Raw genomic sequence first — 20,166 nt, forward strand, 5'->3', positions numbered from 1 at the left:
GTAGTAGACGGGGTTCTTCTAAAACTGAACCACATTGTCATCCCGCATAGCATGCGCCAGCTTGTCCTGGAACAGCTACACGAGGGCCACCTTGGCGTGGAAAAGTGCCGCCGACGGGCCCGAGAGGCAGTGTACTGGCCCGGCATTAATGAGGACATAGCCAACACAGTGCTCAACAGCCCAACTTGTCAGCTCTTCCAGCCGGCCCAACCACGTGAACCTCCAGTGTCACCTCGCCCTCCTGCTGATCCTGCCACGGACTATGCAGAGCTCCCTGTCACTCTGCATCCCCCTGACTTTGATGCAGTCCAGCCCGCTCCTGAACCGGCGGCTCTCGACCCACCCTTGAGGCGGTCAACCAGAATTCGTCGCCCACCTCAGAGACTAGATTTATGAACTTTTCGAATTTATGGACTCTCTGAATTATTTTGTTGCTTTGTTTGATCGTTTCCCTGGTTTGTATATAGTGTTGATCTCGTTACTCTTGTTGCATACTGCTTCTCTGCACCAGGAACCTTCCCATGTAAATAGCTTAGTTCTCATGTACGTAGTCCTGTAAATATGTCTTTGCACCCCACACGTAGTTAGGACCATTCTCACCATACATTATTTATTGCCACACATACATTTTTTTATAAAAGGGGGGATGTCATAATATACACCAGTATATCATGGTGCAGACACACACACACTAATGGACACACAGCAAGACCAATCAACACACACAACACCACAGCCAATCACCAGTTAGAGCACACTCACTATAAAGACAGGGGGCATCAGACTTCCCGTTCATTCGGGATGCAGCCTCTTAGAAGGACAGAGCTTACAGCACAGATCTTCACCATGTGCTGAGTGCATAGACTGGTTAGGACAGGCATAGGTCTTTAGTTTAATCTAACATCGTGTTAACCCACAGTGAAAGTATGTTCAACAGTTTCTGACTTAATAAAATAGTGTTGCACTATTTTAAGTGTTAGTGGCCTGTATGTGTTCCACGGATCCAGAGCGCCCAACACATCAGCCACGTTGCAGGCAGGGCTCTGGCCCGAATTGAGTTCACAATCTTGACAACTGTCATTCCATGAGAAAAGTCAATAATCTCGCTCGCAAGCACTTGTTGGTGGCTAGCACAGTGGTAATTGACAAAGGAGGGGAATTCAGGATCATTTGTGCAAAATGCAACAAAGCCTGCATTGGCAGACGGCATTGACGGCGCACCATCGGTGGTGAGTGAGCCAGTTTATTGATCGGAATGTTTTTCTCAGTCACACACCTTTTGAATTTGTTGCAGACATCCTCTCCTCTTGTCCTCTCTTTGGCAAAAGAGTGAGAAAGTCCTCCTTTGTTGTTGAGTCTTGGAATGACATGCCAACGAAAACCATCAGTTGGGCCTTATTCGTCATTTCTTTTTTTTTTCCTTTTTAAAATTTTTTATAAATTTAGAGTATCCAATTCATTTTTTCCAATTAAGGGGCAATTTAGCGTGGCCAATACACCCACCTTGCACATCTTTTGGGTTGTGGGGGCGAAACCCACGCAGACACGGGGAGAATGTGCAAACTCCACACGGACAGTGACCCAGAGCCGGGATCGAACCTGGGACCTCGGCGCCCTGAGGCAGCAGTGCTAACCACTGCGGCACCGTGCCGCCCTGTTCGTCATTTCTAACGATTCATCAAACTGCAGTGACAAACATTCACAGCCTGATAACTCTGGGGTGTAATTGCTGCGAGACGTCCTCGGACAATAATTCCACCCAAGTGACATGCTCTCGATGGCTGTCACAATTCAATCTTTGTTTTTCAAGTCTTTGAACCAAGTGTTGGCAGTACCCGTCACCATCTTCCTGATAATTTCACCATCGGTGAGTGGTTCCTTATGTTTTGCCAGTAGATGGATAATGTGAACAGTTGCCTCTTTGCAAATCTTGCCTTTCGCCACAGGTTTTGAAAAGAGTGACTCTTGAACTTTCACACTCCCTTTAACTCCCCAACTTTCCCTGTCCGAATTGTGCTGTTTAAAGAGAAATATTTTTGAAAGTTTGCATGCGTTGACTCGTGATGCCATTCCAATGGACCTTTAACTCACACTCTGTTGACAAATGGTCTTGTCTTTGACATTCATAAAAGATAAATCATTTCCCAATTCCTGGTGGGTTTTTATCTGACAGGCCCCTGGCTCCTCGCTCATCATTTTGTCTTCAACCAGCTTATTCCAAGTTTTGGCCCCTTCAAGAATCTTGTTGCCCGAGTCCCACAGATGTTTGCCGCAGTTTGGCAGACATTGAATTGATTCACTTGTCATTACGAGAATCCCGTGTCTCGCGCAATTTGGCATAGAATTTACAGTGCAGAAGGAGGCCATTCGGCCCATCGAGTCTGCACCGGCTCCCGGAAAGAGCACCCTACCCAAGGTCAACACCTCCACCCTATCCCAATAACCCAGTAACCCCACCCAACACTAAGGGCAATTTTGGTCACTAAGGGCAATTTATCATGGCCAATCCACCTAACCTGCACATCTTTGGACTGTGGGAGGAAACCGGAGCACCCGGAGGAAACCCACGCACACACAGGGAGGATGTGCAGACTCCGCACAGACAGTGACCCAAGCCGGAATTGAACCTGGGACCCTGTAGCTGTGAAGCAATTGTGCTATCCACAATGCTACCGTGCTGCCCCAAGCACGGGCATGGTTTGGCAGACAATGACAATCGATTGTTCGAAGCCCCCGCATCAGCCTATCGATTGCGATGGACTATTTGGAGACCCCTGTCCTAGGGGGTAATGACTGACCAGAAAATGAACTGGACCAGCCATATAAATGCGGTGACTACAGGAGAAGGTCAAAGGCTAGGAATCCTGTAGCAATTAGCCCACCTCCAGACTTCCTAAATCTGTCCACCACCTACAAGGCACAAGTAAGGAGCGTGATGGGATACTCTCCAGTTGCCTGGACGAGGGCAGCTCCAACAACACTCAGGAAGCTCAACAACATCCAGGACGAAGCAGGCCATTTGATCGGCACCTATCTGCCACCTTATGAATATCTAGCCCCTCCACCGCTGACACACAGTGGCAACTGTGTACACTGTCTACAAGCTGCACTACAGCAACTCACTCGGGCTCCTTCGAGAGCACCTTCCAAGCCAACGGTCTATACCCCCTAGGAGAACAAGGACAGCAGACCCATGCGAACACCACCACCTGGACGTTGGCCCCCAAGGAATACAACATTCTGCCTTGGAACTATATTGTCGTTCATTGACTGTTATTGGGTCAAAAATCTGAAGCTCCCTCCCTAACAGTACAGTGGGTGCATGGACTGCAACGGCTCAAGAAGGCAGCTCGCCACCAACTTCGCATGGGCAATAAATGCTGAGCTTCCCAGTAATGCTCACATAATAATAATAATTGCTGATTGTCACAAGTAGGCTTCAATGAAGTTACTGTGAAAAGCCCCTAGTCGCCACATTCCGGCGCCTGTTCGGGGAGGTTGGTACGGGAATATTCCATGTTCCCATCCCATGTACGGGAACATCCCATCCCGGTACATCCCATGAAAGAATGAAAAAAACCTGATTAATACTTCAGCTTTGCAGTCCACTTACTTGATCCCCTTTTTACTTTCAGCTTACCTTTTCACAAAGAGCTCCAGTGGCAGTTAACGGAAACACTTGAACAATTCCGCGTCCCAATGCTTCCCTTTTCCTCTGCCCGCTGAAGACACGCAACTCCCTCTTCTCCTCTTCACTCAGTGATTGGCAGTACTTCTCCTTCAGAAGAAGAACAGAGTCAACATCATTGCTTTATTTGGTGAATCACCGGCCACAGCTAAAACTACAGCAAGGTTATGAGGACCTCTGAACTGCACATTTTACAGAGAGAAAGCAATGGCCAAATTATAGGAAAGTGAATCTATGGGAGGTATTCTGGTGATGCTCATGAAGCTATCGGTATTTAAATCCTGGGCAGTTTTTTAAAGCATATCTTCACACATGCACACTATCTTCCCTTTGGGGATTAGAGGAGGAAGGATTGCCGAGCGGATTATCAGAACATTGAACTGCATTATGAACATTCCTTCCATGGCCAACAGGTCTGGGGATTAGACTTGAACCCGGAGCTTCTGGTCCAGAGGCAGGGACACTACAGCTGTGCCCCAGACCTCCTATCTTGAGCAGTTACTGTCTACAATATATACTGTCACAAATTATAGACTTTAAGTACTAATTTGAGACAAAAGTAAGAGGTTGTAAATGCTGATTACAATGGTCAACTTCAATGACTATGTAAACTGGAATAGAGGGAGGCACGGTGGTTAGCACTGCTGCTTCACTGCGCCAAGGTTCCAGGTTCGATCCCAGCCCTGGGTCGCTGTCCGTGTGGAGTTTGCACATTCTCCCCGTGTCTGCCTGGGTTTCACCCCCACAATCAAAGATGTGCAGGGCAGGTGGATTGGTCACGCTAAATTGCCCCTCAATTGGAAAACAAAAATAATTGGGTACTCTAAATTTATATTAATAAAAAGAAAGAAAAAGAAAGTTAAGTGAAATAGACCCATCCGTCCCCATGAGCACCGTGGCTGACCGTGGAATGTATGAAGATAGGGTTTTGTGGAAGGAGTAGGCCATTTGGTCCTTCGAGTCTGCTCGACCATTCTGTTGTGGTCTCGACTCCACTTTCCTGTCTGGCACCCACAGCCTTTTAGGAGAGTTCCACATTTATATTAATCTTTGTGTGAAAAAATCTATCATGATTTCGCTCCTGAATGATCTAGTTCCAACTGTAAGACTGTGGCCCAGATATTCGCTCCGGCAGAGAGGCATTCCATCATGGTCTAAGTCCCAGAAATGACCGGAATTTCTAAGTCTCGTCCCAGAACATGGCATTTCCTATTTTCACCTGGGTGGGGCAGGACCGGGCTGGGACGTGTATGCGCGGTTTACAGAGGCAGCTAGTCATTTAAATTACCAGTTGCATCCACTGAAGTGGAATTTTGGGTAGGTCAGGAGCATGAAACCTGACGTGTGCCGAGTAGACCAGGTAAGAGGAGGTCTAAACTTGGTTCACTCATTTGGGTAGCCAGGGTGCCCCCTTGGTGAGGTAAGGTACCTCTCTGGAAATGGTCCCGGTATACCTTGGGAGAGGTACGGCACCCTTTCAAAGAGGTTAGGCATCCTTTGGGATTGTTGAAAGTAAATACGATTGTGCATAAACAGTGCAGAAACTCATAAGACCTGTCAAAATTGTCAAGGAACTGTAAATGCTGTCAAGGAACTGTAGTCAAAGAACTGTCAAGCCTATCAAATGTCTCTCAAAGGATAAACAGTGACATAGGGGCTATTGAGGGCCAAGGGCAAATGGGGGATATTGGGAAAACGATGAGCCATGAGGGTGGATGGGGCATGAGGAGGCATAGGTTGGCATGAATGGTGACTAGGGTGTGCGCGGGGAAAAGATTTTGCTTGTTTTAATATTTTTTTTAAGTAACTTTAAAAACATGCTGGAACACAGAGTCAGGCCCTCCGCCCAGCCCGTTGCCGCACCCATAAGTCTTTGCACTCTTTCTGGGGTGGCGGACCAAACTTCCAATCCAGCTGGGGACGGCCAATTTTAAAAGTTGTTGCTGGAATTGAGGACATAGGTCCAAATCAGCTCCAGGGCTGCATGTGGCTCAGCGAGGGCTCATGTATGGCTCACGACCTTGATTGATCAAACCCAGTTTTTCCAGTGATCAAGTTTTAGAGAGTCGTTGTCTAAACCTGTTTTTATTTTAAACAGAAAATCGGGATATGTAAAAACCTCCTTGGTGATTATATTTTAGAACTCTTGACAGCTAGAACATGTGAAATGTTTATCCACAAAATTAAGAAATTCTATTGAAAACATGTTTGGATCAAAAGTCATAATGAGTCACAGGCGTCCCGGTTTTGCTGAGCAAAATGACATTATGTGTCATCATGCCAATAGCTTACATGTGCCCATAAATAGCTGATCAAGTGAGTGGTTCACATATGGCGATGGTAATTAAATGGCTTATTTCAGTGCTAAGCTATTTAACCAAGATTTTTTTGCTCGTTTCAATGGGTAACATGGATGTTAAAGATCTCATGGCACTAGTTGAACAAGAGCAGATAGCTCAACCAGCGCCATAGCCAAAATGTATTCTTTACCTCATCTCAAGCACGGTAGCATTGTGGATAGCACAAATGCTTTACAGCTCCAGGGTCCCAGGTTCGATTCCGGCTTGGGTCACTGTCCGTGCGGAGTCTGCACATCCTCCCCGTGTCTGCGTGGGTTTCCTCCGGGTGCTCCGGTTTCCTCCCACAGTCCAAAGATGGGCGGGTTAGGTGGATTGGCCATGCTAAATTGCCCATAGTGTCCAAAATTGCCCTTAGTGTAGGGTGGGGTTACTGGGTTATGGGGATAGGGTGGAGGTGTGGACCTTGGGTAGGGTGCTCTTTCCAAGAGCTGGTGCAGACTCGATGGGCCGAATGGCCTCCTTCTGCACTGTAAATTCTATGATAATCAACAACATAATTATGGGTAACTCATTTGTTCTCTGTGGGAGCTTGCTATTTAAAGTGTAATAGTGACTGCAACAGCGCTGGGTTCAAATCCCTGTACAGGCTGAGGCTATCCATGACTTTCCCGACCTTACCCTTCGTCTGAGGTGTGGTGACTGTCAGGTTAAATCGCCACCAGTCAGATGTCTCTCAAAAGGGGAGAACAGCCTATGGTCCTCGGCGACGATGGCGACTTTCAATTTCAGTAGTGACTGCACACCAAAAATTAATCTACTGGCAATACTGTGCTTTAAGAGATGTTAAGGATGCAATAGATTATTTATTTCATTGAAAATAAAAAATATGAGGCACAGTAAGTCTGAAGAGTAATGACAGCCTATCTTGGGTTGGCTGGTGTTAGTCAGTGGGGTCCTGTAGTTTTCCTGTGCATCTATTCATTATGAAGGGAAAATAAATAAGGCCAACTTGCATTTCTATAGCGCCTTTAATGAGGTACATCAACCCAAGGCACATCACAGGAGCTTAATCAGACACAAATTGTCCGCGATTCAAAAAAAGTGGCATTCAGCCAGATGACCAAGAGATTAGTCCAAGATTTTAAAGGATGAGCGAGAATTAGAACATACAGTACAGAAGGCCATTTGGCCCATCGAGTCTGCATCGACCCACTTAAGCCCTCACTTCCACCCTATCCCCGTAACCCAATAACCCCTCCCTTTTTGGACACTAAGGGCAATTTAGCATGGCCAATCCACCTAACCTGCACATCTTTGGACTGTGGGAGGAAACCGGAGCACCCGGAGGAAACCCACGCAGACATGGGGAGAACATGCAGACTCCGCACAGACAGCGACCCAGTGGGGAATTGAACCTGGGACCCTGGCGCTGTGAAGCCACAATGCTATCCACTGTGCTACCGTGCTGCCCAATTACTTTGGGAATTCTCGAGCCTCAGGGTTTTGGCAGCTAAAGGCACAACTTCCAATGGTGAAGCCAATATATTTTGGAGAGGATAAAGCGATGGGATTTGAGCACTGTCCTTGGTGCATGTTGGAACCTGCACTGCACCATTTTGAACGCATCGAAGTTTGTAGAGAGAGATGAAAAGGCACCCGTAACCCCATCCAATGACTGTTAACAGGTGGATATCCATTTATCGAACCAGGCAGCAAAAGACACTCTGTGATTCACAACTGTTTTATTGTTCATTCTGCAGTTCGAAGCAAAGACCAGTTTCCACTCTTCACTCCTGGATCCTCTCTGTGGCCAGATGGAACCCCTCTACTGGTGAAAATCCCCCAACTCTCAAGTACAGGCTTCAATGAGCATCAACTGCTCTCAACCCGCTCTGCAACGTGTCCTGGCTTACTCTTAAAGGGAACAGCATTTCTAACATTGTCAATGCCCAGTACCCAACACAACAAGGTCTGTTGTATAGGCCTCAGTGCAAATATAACACTGAGATATAGAAGGAGATATTAGACCTGATGACCACCAGCTTGGTCAAAGAGTGGGTTTTAAGGAGAAAAGTGAGATAAAGGTGAGGAAAGGTATAGGGAGGGAAAGCGAGGGCTTGGGCCTGAGACACCTACAGATCTGGCCGCTATGCTGGAGGGTTAGAATTGGGGATATTTAAGAGGCCAGAATTAGAGTATTGCAGATATCTCAAGAGGTTAGAGATAAGGAACGGCAAGGCCATGGAGGGATTTGAAAACAAAGATTAGAACTTTAAAATTAAGACTTTGGTTGTCCGGGAGCCAGAATAGGTCAATGAGCACAGAGGTGAAATACCGCGGCAGAACTTTACATTACCTCAAGTTTATTGAGGGTAGAATACAGGAGACAAGGCAACAGCATGTTGGAATAGTCAACTCCAGAGGTAAAGGCATGAACGAAGGTTTCAGTTACAGATGGGTTGAGTCAGACTCAAAGTCTGGCAATTTTTTCCAATTAAGGGGCAATTTAGCGTGGCCAATCCACCTACCCTGCATATCTTTGGGTTGTGGGGGTGAGACCCACACAGACACGGGGAGAACGTGCAAACTCCACACGGACAGTGACCCAGGGCTGGAATCCAACCCGGGTCCTCGGCGCGGTGAGGCAACAGTGATAACCACTGCGCCACCGCGCCGCCCTTAAGTCAGGCAATGTTACAGAGCTGGTCATCGGCAGTCTAGTGATTTGACAAATATGAAGTTGAAAATTCAGCATGATGCAAAATGCAACACCAAAGTTACAAACAAAGTAGCTTAATCTCAGACTGTTGCCAGGGCGAGGGACTGAGTCGGTAGGGTGCAAAGAGGAGAGGGAATCGAATAAACGCACAATCCAAGTATTGGTCTCGATCTTCTTGTTCTGAATCTTTTAAAACGTAAATCCAAGTCCTGAGTTCTTCTAAGAGTTAGTCCAGCCCTTGCAAAACATACAAGCTTACCAGTGGCTACTCTCAAGTAATACTGAAGTTATAGACATCCTGCACTAACTCCGAACCTGGTTGAAATCACCCCAGACAAATTTCACTGAGGGTCTTTCATGCTATCAAAGAGACTCTTATTGTCTTACGACGTACTGGGCCCCAGCTCGAAAAGGGAAGTGTGCTGAGCCGTTGCATTGCCCAGTCCCTTTTAACAATTAAGAAAATATTATTTTAATTTTGGCGAGGAGTCCTTCTTTCCAGTAAATGGCTTCTGGACATTTTCTCCCTGTAAAGTCTACACGGATCACAACAGAACGTCTTTACTGAAACGTATTGCTGATTGTGCTTTGTGCATTCAAACAGAATTTTACTGCCACTGCATTATACAAACCAATTTAAGTATGTGAGAAATTGCTATAATAAGCATCTGTTATGTTTTAGTGCACAGCCACATAGACTTTCATTTGATTCCCTCACGGTAATCTTACCAGGGGTTTGTCCATGAAATCAAATACTCTTTATTATCCACTTCGCAGTTAACAAATAAGCTGTTGTAATAGTTTTGAATGTTGCAATTGATGATTTAAGTTGGCCATTGTTTCTCATGGGACAAGGAATTAATCCTCAGTGAAATACAGGACTAATTAACACCCAGTTCATAGCCTAACAATGATTACAAGAATCTTTCACTATTGCCCTCTTCGATTTTCAGCCCCCTTATTGGGTATCCATGGGTGCTGGCACCCTCCTTTATCTTTCCCAAGTGGTCACACTTTCTCTATTAGCCTAGATATTGAGCGTCCAACCTGAGTTGGCATTGTGCACATTTGCACACATAGCTAACCCCCACCTCCAGGCAAGAATAAGTCGTTGTACGTCCCACCCGTTGCCCCGGGATCAATTAATTCAATGCAAATGGAGAATCAAAGCTAGGTCTTATGGTCCACAGACATTTACAGCACAGAAGGAGACCATTCGGCCCATCGTATCTGTGCTCGCTGAAAAAGAGCAAGCCAGCCGAATTGCACTTTCCAGCTCATGATCTACAGCCGTAGAGGCTACATAAGTGTACATCCAGGTACTTTTTTGAAATGTGGTGATGGTTTCAATCTTTACCATCCTTTCAAGCAGTGAGCTCCAGATACCCACCACCTTCAAGTGAAACATTTCTCCTCAACTGTCCCCTTCTCTGCTAAAGGAAATGTATCTTTCCTATCCACTCTATTTAGGGCCCTCAGAATTTTATGCTCCTCAATTATGGGTGGCATGGTAGCACTGTTAACCTACAGCGCGAGGGTCCCAGGTTCTATTCCCGGCTTGGGTCACTGTCTGTGCGGGGTCTGCACGTTCTCCCCGTGTCTGCGTGGGTTTCCTCCGGGTGCTCCGGTTTCCTGCCACACGTCCCGAAAGACGTGCTGTTAGGTGAATTGGACATTCTGAATTCTCCCTCTGTGTACCCGAACAGGTGCCAGAAAGTGGTGATTAGGGTATTTTCACAGTAACGTCATTGCAGTGTTAGTGTAAGCCTACCTGTGACACTAATAAAGATTATTATTATTATTAAATCTACCCTCAGCCTCCTCTGTTTTAAAGATAACAACTCCAGCTGGTCCTATCTTTACTCATGGCTAAAATTCTTCATTGCGGACAACATCCTTGTCAACCCCCTCTGTACCCTCTCGTACGATCCCTTTCTTCCTGTAATGCCATGACCGGAAGTGTACACTTTACTCCAGCTGTGGCTTAGTGTTCTATATAGTTCTCGTATAATCTCCTTATGTATTCTATGCCTCAGCTAATGAAGGAAAGTATCCCATTTGCTTTCTTAACCACCTTATTTAACTATCCTGCTACCTTCAGAGATCTTTTATTTTTAAATTCATAAATTTAGAGTACCCAATTATTTTTTTTCAATTAAGGGGCAATTTAGCGCGGCCATTCCCCCTACCCTGCACATCTTTGGGTTGTGGAGGCGAGGCCCACGCAGACACGGGGAGAATATCAAACTCCACATAGACAGTGACCCCAGGGCCGGGATCGAATCATGGGTCCTCAGCACCCTGAGCCGGCAGTGCTAACCCCTGCGCCATTGCGAGGCCCAAAAGCTGAAAATTCAGATCAGCTCTGTCAATGTCTGGGATTTAATGAAAATTTTCTCTCCAAAACTGTGCATCTTTTTCCTCTTTAAGGTTGGAGGTCCTGCCATACATTTTCATAATTTACTGTTCCATTTCAAAGTCATTCCAAGTTCATTCAATTTAGCCTCATGAGTTGAAAAAAGGCTTATTAAACATTTTTGACATGTTTATACATTAAATTATCGGTTTAATTTAAACTTTAGTTGTAGTTTCAAACCATGATGAGGGAGCAGGGATCTTACAGAGTTATGTAGGAGAGTGAAAGGTTGCACTGGAGCACTACTTCAAATTAAACAGTGACAGTAGGACAAAGGGGCACAGATTTGAACTCGCAGTAGTTAAATTTAGGTCTGATGTCGGGAATTTCTTCATAGGAAGATTGATCAGGGCATGGAATGGTTAGCTGCCGAGAATGTTGGAAGCAATAGCTGTGGAATCATTTAAAAAGCTGAATGGTGGCTTGATGGAAAGACTAAGGTAAGAACTAACCTGCATTTATATAACGCCTTTCACATCCTCAGGTTACCCCAGTCTGCTTTACTGCTGGAAGTGGAGTCCCTTGGCTGGATTCTCCGCACCCCAACGCCGAAATCGCATCCGGTGTCGGGGCGGAGAATCCATTTCAGCGCACGGAATCGGGACCGGCGCCGGTTCGCCGATTCTTCGGCCCCTGAAAAGCGGCGTATTCGGAGAGCACGCCGCGCGCACATCCCCTACCTGCAGCCATTGCCAGAGGCCCGCTCCACTATTCCCCGCCCCGACTGGCCGAAGTCCCGACGATGTGGATCTAACATGGTCCCAGCCGTTCGGGATACTTGCGGACGCAGTCTGCGGCTGCCATGGTCGGGGGCGGGCCGAACGGTGGGCAAGCGGGACCGGGCTATTTTTGGGCGGGCAGTCCAGGACGGCAGGCGGCACTATTCACGCGGTCCAGCTTCGCGGACTGAGTCCACCATGTACCACGGCGGGGCTGCTGTGCACATGCGCAGCCTCTGACCCGGAAATGCGGGGACCCGTATCTGCAGCTGGAGCTGCGAGTTTCACGGCTGTGAATATGTGGCCTTTTGGCGCCAGTTTTTCCGGCTTAAAAGGCCACAATTTCCATGACGGCGTGGGGGACATAGTCCCTGAAACGGAGAATCCAGCCCCCTATCTTTTCTAAAATAAATTTAGAGTACCCAATTTATTTTTTCCAACTAAGGGGCAATTTAGCGTGACCAATCCACCTACCCTGCACATCTTTGGGTTATAGGGGTGAAACCACGCAAAAATGGGGAGAATGTGCAAACTCCACACAGACAGTGACCCAGAGCCGGGATCGAACCTGGGACCTCAGCGCCGTGATGCAACAGTGCTAACCACTGCGTCATCGTGCTGCCCTGTGGAATCACTGGCTTAACAGGGCAGCACGGTAGCATGGTGGTTAGCACAATTGCTTCACAGCTCCAGGGTCCCAGGTTCGATTCCCGACTTGGGTCACTGTCTGTGCGGAGTCTGCACGTCCTCCCCGTGTGTGCGTGGGTTTCCTCCGGGTGCTCCGGTTTCCTCCCACAGTCCAAAGATGTGCAGGTTAGGTGGATTGGCCATGCTAAATTGCCCTTAGTGTCTAAAATTGCCCTTAGTGTTGGGTGGGGTTACTGGGTTATGGGGATAGGGTGGAGGTGTGGGTTTGGGTAGGGTGCTCTTTCCAAGAGCCGGCACAGGCCCGATGGGCCGAATGGCCTCCTTCTGCACTGTAAATTCTATGAATTCTATGATTCTTAATGTAGGAACCAATGTGACTCATTTTCACTCAGAAATATCCCCTAAACAGCAATGAGGTAAATGAACAAGAACAAATGAACAAGCACAGGAACAGGCCCTTTGGCCCTCCAAGCCTGCGCCGACCATGGTACCTGCCTAAACTAAAACCGTCTGCACTTACGGAGTCCGTATCCTTCCATTCCCAGCCTATTCATATATTTGCCCCGATAATGGGCGGGATTTACCGACTGTTCATGTCGGCGGGATATTCCGGTTCCACGACGGCACACGTGTTTCCCAGAGGCGAGGGGTGCAGTCAACGGGAAATTCCGTTGACAACGGCAGGACCAGTAAATGCTGCTGACGGGCCGCCTCCTGCCAACAACACGGCGGGTTGGTCGGTAAATCCCACCAAACATGTATTTTATGTTAGCTGACAAATAAATACATGTCAGGGATATGGGAAGAAATTCTTTGCCGATTGTGTTGGAATCTTTCATGTTCACCTGAGACGGCCTTTGATTTGATGTTTCATCCCAAAGGTGGCAACTCCAACAGTATAACAGTCCCTGGACAATACGCTGGTGGTGTTCAGTCCAGATTACACACTCAAATCACTGGTGTGAAGCCTCGAACCCATGGCTTCTGGCTCAGAGGCAAGAGAGTGAAAAAAAAAAAGAAAAGTGAAATGAAAATCGCTTATTGTCACAAGTAGGCTTCAAATGAAGTTACTGTGACAAGCCCCTAGTCGCCACATTCCGGCGCCTGTTTGGGGAGGCTGGTACGGGAATTGAACCGTGCTGCCGGCCTGCCTTGGTCTGCTTTAAAAGCCAGCTATTTAGCCCTGTGCTAAACCAGCCCCTGGTTGAGAGTTGTCACTGTGCTGAAAGTGGCATGTTAGCGCTACACTCTTCAATGCCCGTTACTGATGGACAAATATTCTTGACACAGCGGGGTAGACTTTGACAGTGCAATAGTGTAAAATGGGTGACAACAAATTAGCAGCCTGTTGAAATCAATGGCAATCACAACAGGCAGCTGACCTGCTATTGTATGTTGCACAAAATCAAGATCCACCCCCAGTGGTTCCCTCAACTCAGATATATTCTCAGGTTACTTACAGATGAGAGATGGGAATAAAAAAGCTGTTGCATTAATAAACCCTGCAATATGAATCTGTCTCGGACCTTGAGGGCGAAGACAATTCTTTCCAATCCCTTCTTTTTTTTTCAAATAACAATCACTTGGAAGTTCTTTCTGCCTATGTGTTTAACCCTTTCGAGGATGAATTCTTAATGGCGTATGATCAAATCATGCTTGTGCAGAATGGCATAGATACTTACGTCATTATCATGGGGTGGAAGTTGGTACAGGAGCTGTTTAATACGAAACTTCTCTCCAGTGCTGTTGACATAGGGGATGTTTTCTTCAGGCAGACAGCGGAAATATTGGTGCACCTGTGGATTGATGGATAGATAAAAATAATTTATAAATCCCAGCCCCGGGTCACTGTCCGTGTGGGGTTCGCACGTTCTCCCCTTGTCTGCGTGGGTGTCGTCCCCACAACCCAAAACGATGTGCAGGATAGGTATATTGCCCCTTGATTGGAAAAAAACAGAATTGGGCATTTGAAATTTTTTAAAAAGAGGGCGTAGGAACAGGAGAAAACCCACAACAGGCAAACAAAACTCTGGATTTTCCTCTGGTGCCCAAGTTCTGAATCAGATACTTTTTATTTATTTTTACATTTTAGAGTACCCAATAATTGTTTTTCCCAATTAAGGGGGCAATTTAGGGTCACCAATCCACCTAACCTGCATATCTTTGGGGTGTGGGGGTGAAACCCACGCAGAAACCGGGACAATGTACAAACTCCACACGGACAGTGACCCAGGGCCAGGATTCGAACCCGGGTCCTCAGCGCCACAGTCCCACTGCACCACGTGCCACTCCTGAATCAGGTCCTTGTTGGGACTTGCCCTACTGGGCAGTCATTCCAGGCAGAGCAATATGTAAAATTAAATGAGAACTCTGGGGGCTGATCCGTAATTATTACATTAGATACCGTGGTCACTCCTCATGCGCCATGGTGCAGATTATTATGGTGAGCACAAGATGCAAATCCACGCCTTTAATCCTTTTGGATTGCAAAGACCTATCACAGCAGTAGTCACGTTTACTTCCAGCAGCATCCATTCAGGAGCATTTCAAAATGCCTCCACAACGAAGCTGTTTCAGTTGTTGCGAATGAGTTATGAGGCTCCTCGGTAAAGTTCAGAGCAGTGCAGTAATTTGACTCTAACTGCTCCTCTCTACTGTCTCCTAATCATTCTCGGGAAGTCATGTCTCTGACAATGCTAACATTTACTGTCCATTCCTGCGTGGGTCTCACCCCCACAACCCAAAGGATGTGCAGGATAGGCGGATTGGCCACGTTAAATTGCCCCTTAATTGGAAAAAATAATTGGATACTCTAAATTTAAAAATTATTTTTACTGTCCATTCACAATTTCTATGAGGGATCGTGGGCATGCTTCCTGAACTGCTGCAGTGGGGTCTGGAATAGGGTTGGGCAGTGTGTTGGATCAGAATAGGGTTTGGTAATGTATTGGATCTGGGATAGGGTTGGGCAGTGTATTGAGTCTGTGATAGGGTTGGGCAGTGTTTTGGATCTGGGATAGGGTTGGGCAGCGTATTGGGTGTGTGATAGGGTTGGCCAGTGTATTGGGTCTGTGATAGGGTTGGGCAGTGTATTGGGTCTGTGATAGTGCTGGGCAGTGTATTGGGTCTGTGATTGGGTTGGGCAGTGTATTGGGTCTGTCATAGGGCTGGGCAGTGTATTGGGTGTGTGACAGGGTTGGGCAGTGTATTGGGTCTGTAATAGGGTTGGGCAGTGTATTGGGTCTGTGATAGGGTTGGGCAGTGTATTGGGTCTGTGATAGGGTTGGGCAGTGTATTGGGTCTGTGATAGGGTTGGGCAGTGTATTGGGTATGTGATAGTGTTGGGCAGTGTATTGGGTCTGTGAAAGGGTTGGGCAGTGTATTGGGTCTGTGATAGGGTTGGGCAGTGTATTGGGTCTGTGATAGGGTTGGCAGTGTATTGGGTCTGTGATTGGGTTGGACAGTGAATTGGGTGTGGGATAGGGTTGGACAGTGTATTGGGTCTGGGATAGGGTTGGGCAGTGTATTGGGTCTGTGATTGGGTTGGGCAGTGAATTGGGTGTGGGATAGGGTTGGGCAGTGTATTGGGTCTGTGATAGGGCTGGGCAGTGTATTGGGTCTGTGAATGAGTTGCACAGTGTATTGGGTCTGTGATAGGGTTGGGCAGTGGATTGGGAAGGGACAGGGTTGGGCAGTGCAGTCGGTCTGGGATAGAGTTGGACAGTGTATTGGGTCTGTGATAGAGTGGGCAGTGTGCTGGATGTGTGATAGGGTTGGGCAGTGTATTCCGTCTGTGATAGGGTTGGGCAGTGTATTGGGTGTGTGATAGGGTTGGGCAGTGTATTGGGTGTGTGATAGGGTTGGGCAGTGTATTGGGTGTGTGTTAGGGTTGGGCAGTGTATTGGGTCTGTGATAGGGTTGGGCAGTGTATTGGGTCTATGATAGGGTTGGGCAGTGTATTGGGTCTGTATCAGGGCTGGGCAGCGTATTGGGTCTGTGATTGGGTTGGGCAGTGTATTGGGTCTGTGACAGGGGTGGGCAGTGTATTGGGTCTGGGATAGGGATGGGCAGTGTATTGGGTCTGTGATAGGGTTGGACAGTGTAATGGGTCTGTGATAGGGTTGGGCAGCGTATTGGGTCTGTGATTGGGTTGGGCAGTGTATTGGGTCGGTGATAGGGGTGGGCAGTGTATTGGGTCTGTGATAGGGTTGGGCAGTGTATTGGGTCGGGGATAGGGTTGGGCAGTGTATTGGGTCTGGGATAGGGTTGGGCAGTGTATTGGGTCTGGGATAGGGTTGGGCAGTGTATTGGGTCTGTGATAGGGTTGGGCAGTGTATTGGGTCTGTGGTAGGGTTGGTCAGTGTATTGGGTCTGCGATAGGGTTGGGCAGTGTATTGGGTCTGCGATAGGGTTGGGCAGTGTATTGGGTCTGGGATAGGGTTGGGCAGTGTATTGGGTCTGGGATAGGGTTGGGCAGTGTATTGGGTCTGTGATAGGGTTGGTCAGTGTATTGGGTCTGTGGTAGGGTTGGTCAGTGTATTGGGTCTGTCATAGGGTTGGGCAGCGTGATGGGTCTGTGATAGGGTTGGGCAGTGTGTTGGATCTGGGACAGTGTTGGGCAGTGTATTGGGTCTGTGATAGGGTTGGGCAGTGTATTGGGTCTGGGATAGAGTTGGACAGTGCATTGGGTCTGTGATAGGGTTGGGCAGTGCATTGGGTCTGGGATAGAGTTGGACAGTGTATTGGGTCTGTGATAGGGTTGGGCAGTGGATTGGGAAGGGACAGGGTTGGGCAGTGCAGTCGGTCTGGGATCGAGTTGGACAGTGTATTGGGTCTGCAATAGAGTGGGCAGTGTTCTGGATGTGTGATAGGGTTGGGCAGTGTATTCCGTCTGTAATAGGGTTGGGCAGTGTATTGGGTCTGTGATAGGGTTGGGCAGTGTATTGGGTGTGTGATAGGGTTGGCAGTGTATTGGGTCTATGATAGGGTTAGGCAGTGTATTGGGTCTGTGATAGGGTTGGGCAGTGTATTGGGTCTGTGATAGGGTTGGGCAGTGTATTGGGTCTGTATCAGGGCTGGGCAGTGTATTGGGTCTGTGACAGGGGTGGGCAGTGTATTGGGTCTGGGATAGGGATGGGCAGTGTATTGGGTCTGTGATAGGGTTGGACAGTGTAATGGGTCTGTGATAGGGTTGGGCAGCGTATTGGGTCTGTGATTGGGTTGGGCAGTGTATTGGGTCGGTGATAGGGGTGGGCAGTGTATTGGGTCTGTGATAGGGTTGGGCAGTGTATTGGGTCGGGGATAGGGTTGGGCAGTGTATTGGGTCTGGGATAGGGTTGGGCAGTGTATTGGGTCTGGGATAGGGTTGGGCAGTGTATTGGGTCTGTGATAGGGTTGGGCAGTGTATTGGGTCTGTGGTAGGGTTGGTCAGTGTATTGGGTCTGCGATAGGGTTGGGCAGTGTATTGGGTCTGCGATAGGGTTGGGCAGTGTATTGGGTCTGGGATAGGGTTGGGCAGTGTATTGGGTCTGGGATAGGGTTGGGCAGTGTATTGGGTCTGTGATAGGGTTGGTCAGTGTATTGGGTCTGTGGTAGGGTTGGTCAGTGTATTGGGTCTGTCATAGGGTTGGGCAGCGTGATGGGTCTGTGATAGGGTTGGGCAGTGTGTTGGATCTGGGACAGTGTTGGGCAGTGTATTGGGTCTGTGATAGGGTTGGGCAGTGTATTGGGTCTGGGATAGAGTTGGACAGTGCATTGGGTCTGTGATAGGGTTGGGCAGTGCATTGGGTCTGGGATAGAGTTGGACAGTGTATTGGGTCTGTGATAGGGTTGGGCAGTGGATTGGGAAGTGACAGGGTTGGGCAGTGCAGTCGGTCTGGGATCGAGTTGGACAGTGTATTGGGTCTGCAATAGAGTGGGCAGTGTTCTGGATGTGTGATAGGGTTGGGCAGTGTATTCCGTCTGTAATAGGGTTGGGCAGTGTATTGGGTCTGTGATAGGGTTGGGCAGTGTATTGGGTGTGTGATAGGGTTGGCAGTGTATTGGGTCTATGATAGGGTTAGGCAGTGTATTGGGTCTGTGATAGGGTTGGGCAGTGTATTGGGTCTGTGATAGGGTTGGGCAGTGTATTGGGTCTGTGATAGGGTTGGGCAGTGTATTGGGTCTGTGATAGGGTTGGGCAGTGTATTGGGTCTGTGATAGGGTTGGGCAGTGTATTGGGTCTGTGATAGGGTTGGGCAGTGTATTGGGTCTGTGATAGGGTTGGGCAGTGTATTGGGTGTGTGACAGGGTTGGGCAGTGTATGGGGTCTGTGATTGGGTTGGGCAGTGTATTGGGTCTATGATAGGGTTGGGCAGTGTATTGGGTCTGGGATAGGGCTGGACAGTGTATTGGGTGAGTGATAGGGTTGGTCAGTGTATTGGGTCTGGGATAGGGTTGGGCAGTGTATTGGGTGAGTGATAGGGTTGGGCAGTGTATTGGGTGAGTGATTGTGTTGGCAGTGAGTGGGGTGTGGGATAGGGTTGAACTGTGTATTCCGTCTGTGATAGGGTTGGGCAGTGGATTGGAGAGGGACAGGGTTGGGCAGTGCAGTCGGTCTGGGATAGAGTTGGACAGTGTATTGGGTCTGCAATAGAGTGGGCAGTGTGCTGGATGTGTGATAGGGTTGGGCAGTGTATTCCGTCCGTAATAGGGTTGGGCAGTGTATTGGGTGTGTGATAGGGTTGGGCAGTGTATTGGGTGTGTGATAGGGTTGGGCAGTGTCTTGGGTCTGGGATTGGGTTGGGCAGTGTGTTGGGTCTGTGATAGGGTTGGGCAGTGTATTGGGTCTGTGATAGGGTTGGGCAGTGTATTGGGTCTGGGATAGAGTGGGCAGTGTGCTGGATGTGTGATAGGGTTGGGCAGTGTATTCCGTCTGTAATAGGGTTGGGCAGTGTATTGGGTCTGTGATAGGGTTGGGCAGTGTATTGGGTGTGTGTTAGGGTTGGGCAGTGTATTGGGTGTGTGTTAGGGTTGGGCAGTGTATTGGGTCAGTGATAGGGTTGGGCAGTGTATTGGGTCTGTCATAGGGCTGTGCAGTGTATTGGGTCTGTGATAGGGTTGGGCAGTGTATTGGGTCTATGATAGGGTTGGGCAGTGTATTGGGTCTGTGATAGGATTGGGCAGTGTATTGGGTCTGTGATAGGGTTGGGCAGTGTATTGGGTGTGAGACAGGGTTGGGCAGTGTATGGGGTCTGTGATTGGGTTGGGCAGTGTATTGGGTCTATGATAGGGTTGGGCAGTGTATTGGGTCTGGGATAGGGCTGGACAGTGTATTGGGTGAGTGATAGGGTTGGTCAGTGTATTGGGTGAGTGATTGGGTTGGCAGTGAATTGGGTGTGGGATAGGGTTGAACTGTGTATTCCGTCTGTGATAGGGTTGGGCAGTGGATTGGAAAGGGACAGGGTTGGGCAGTGCAGTCGGTCTGGGATAGAGTTGGACAGTGTATTGGGTCTGCGATAGAGTGGGCAGTGTGCTGGATGTGTGATAGGGTTGGGCAGTGTATTCCGTCCGTAATAGGGTTGGGCAGTGTATTGGGTGTGTGATAGGGTTGGGCAGTGTATTGGGTCTGGGATAGGGTTGGGCAGTGTATTGGGTCTGTGATAGGGTTGGCAGTGTATTGGGTCTGTGATAGGGTT

The 20,166-nt window shown here is 48.2% G+C and overlaps 1 protein-coding gene across 3 annotated transcripts in view; it reads right to left on the minus strand.

Moving 5' to 3' along the window:
* The window catches only part of LOC140393688 (prickle-like protein 1), a 163,444-nt gene that overhangs the window by 26,010 nt on the left and 117,268 nt on the right, over positions 1-20,166 (minus strand). For all 3 annotated transcript variants that reach the window (XM_072479979.1, XM_072479982.1, XM_072479981.1), the window contains exons 3-4: positions 14,173-14,286; positions 3,641-3,778 (exon numbers count right to left, since the gene is read on the minus strand). In XM_072479979.1, coding sequence (XP_072336080.1) covers positions 3,641-3,778; positions 14,173-14,286 — 252 coding nt within the window. The remainder of the gene's footprint in view (positions 1-3,640; positions 3,779-14,172; positions 14,287-20,166) is intronic.

Source organism: Scyliorhinus torazame, chromosome 17 (genome assembly GCF_047496885.1).
Source record: "Scyliorhinus torazame isolate Kashiwa2021f chromosome 17, sScyTor2.1, whole genome shotgun sequence".
Classification (NCBI taxonomy): Eukaryota; Metazoa; Chordata; class Chondrichthyes; order Carcharhiniformes; family Scyliorhinidae; genus Scyliorhinus; species Scyliorhinus torazame.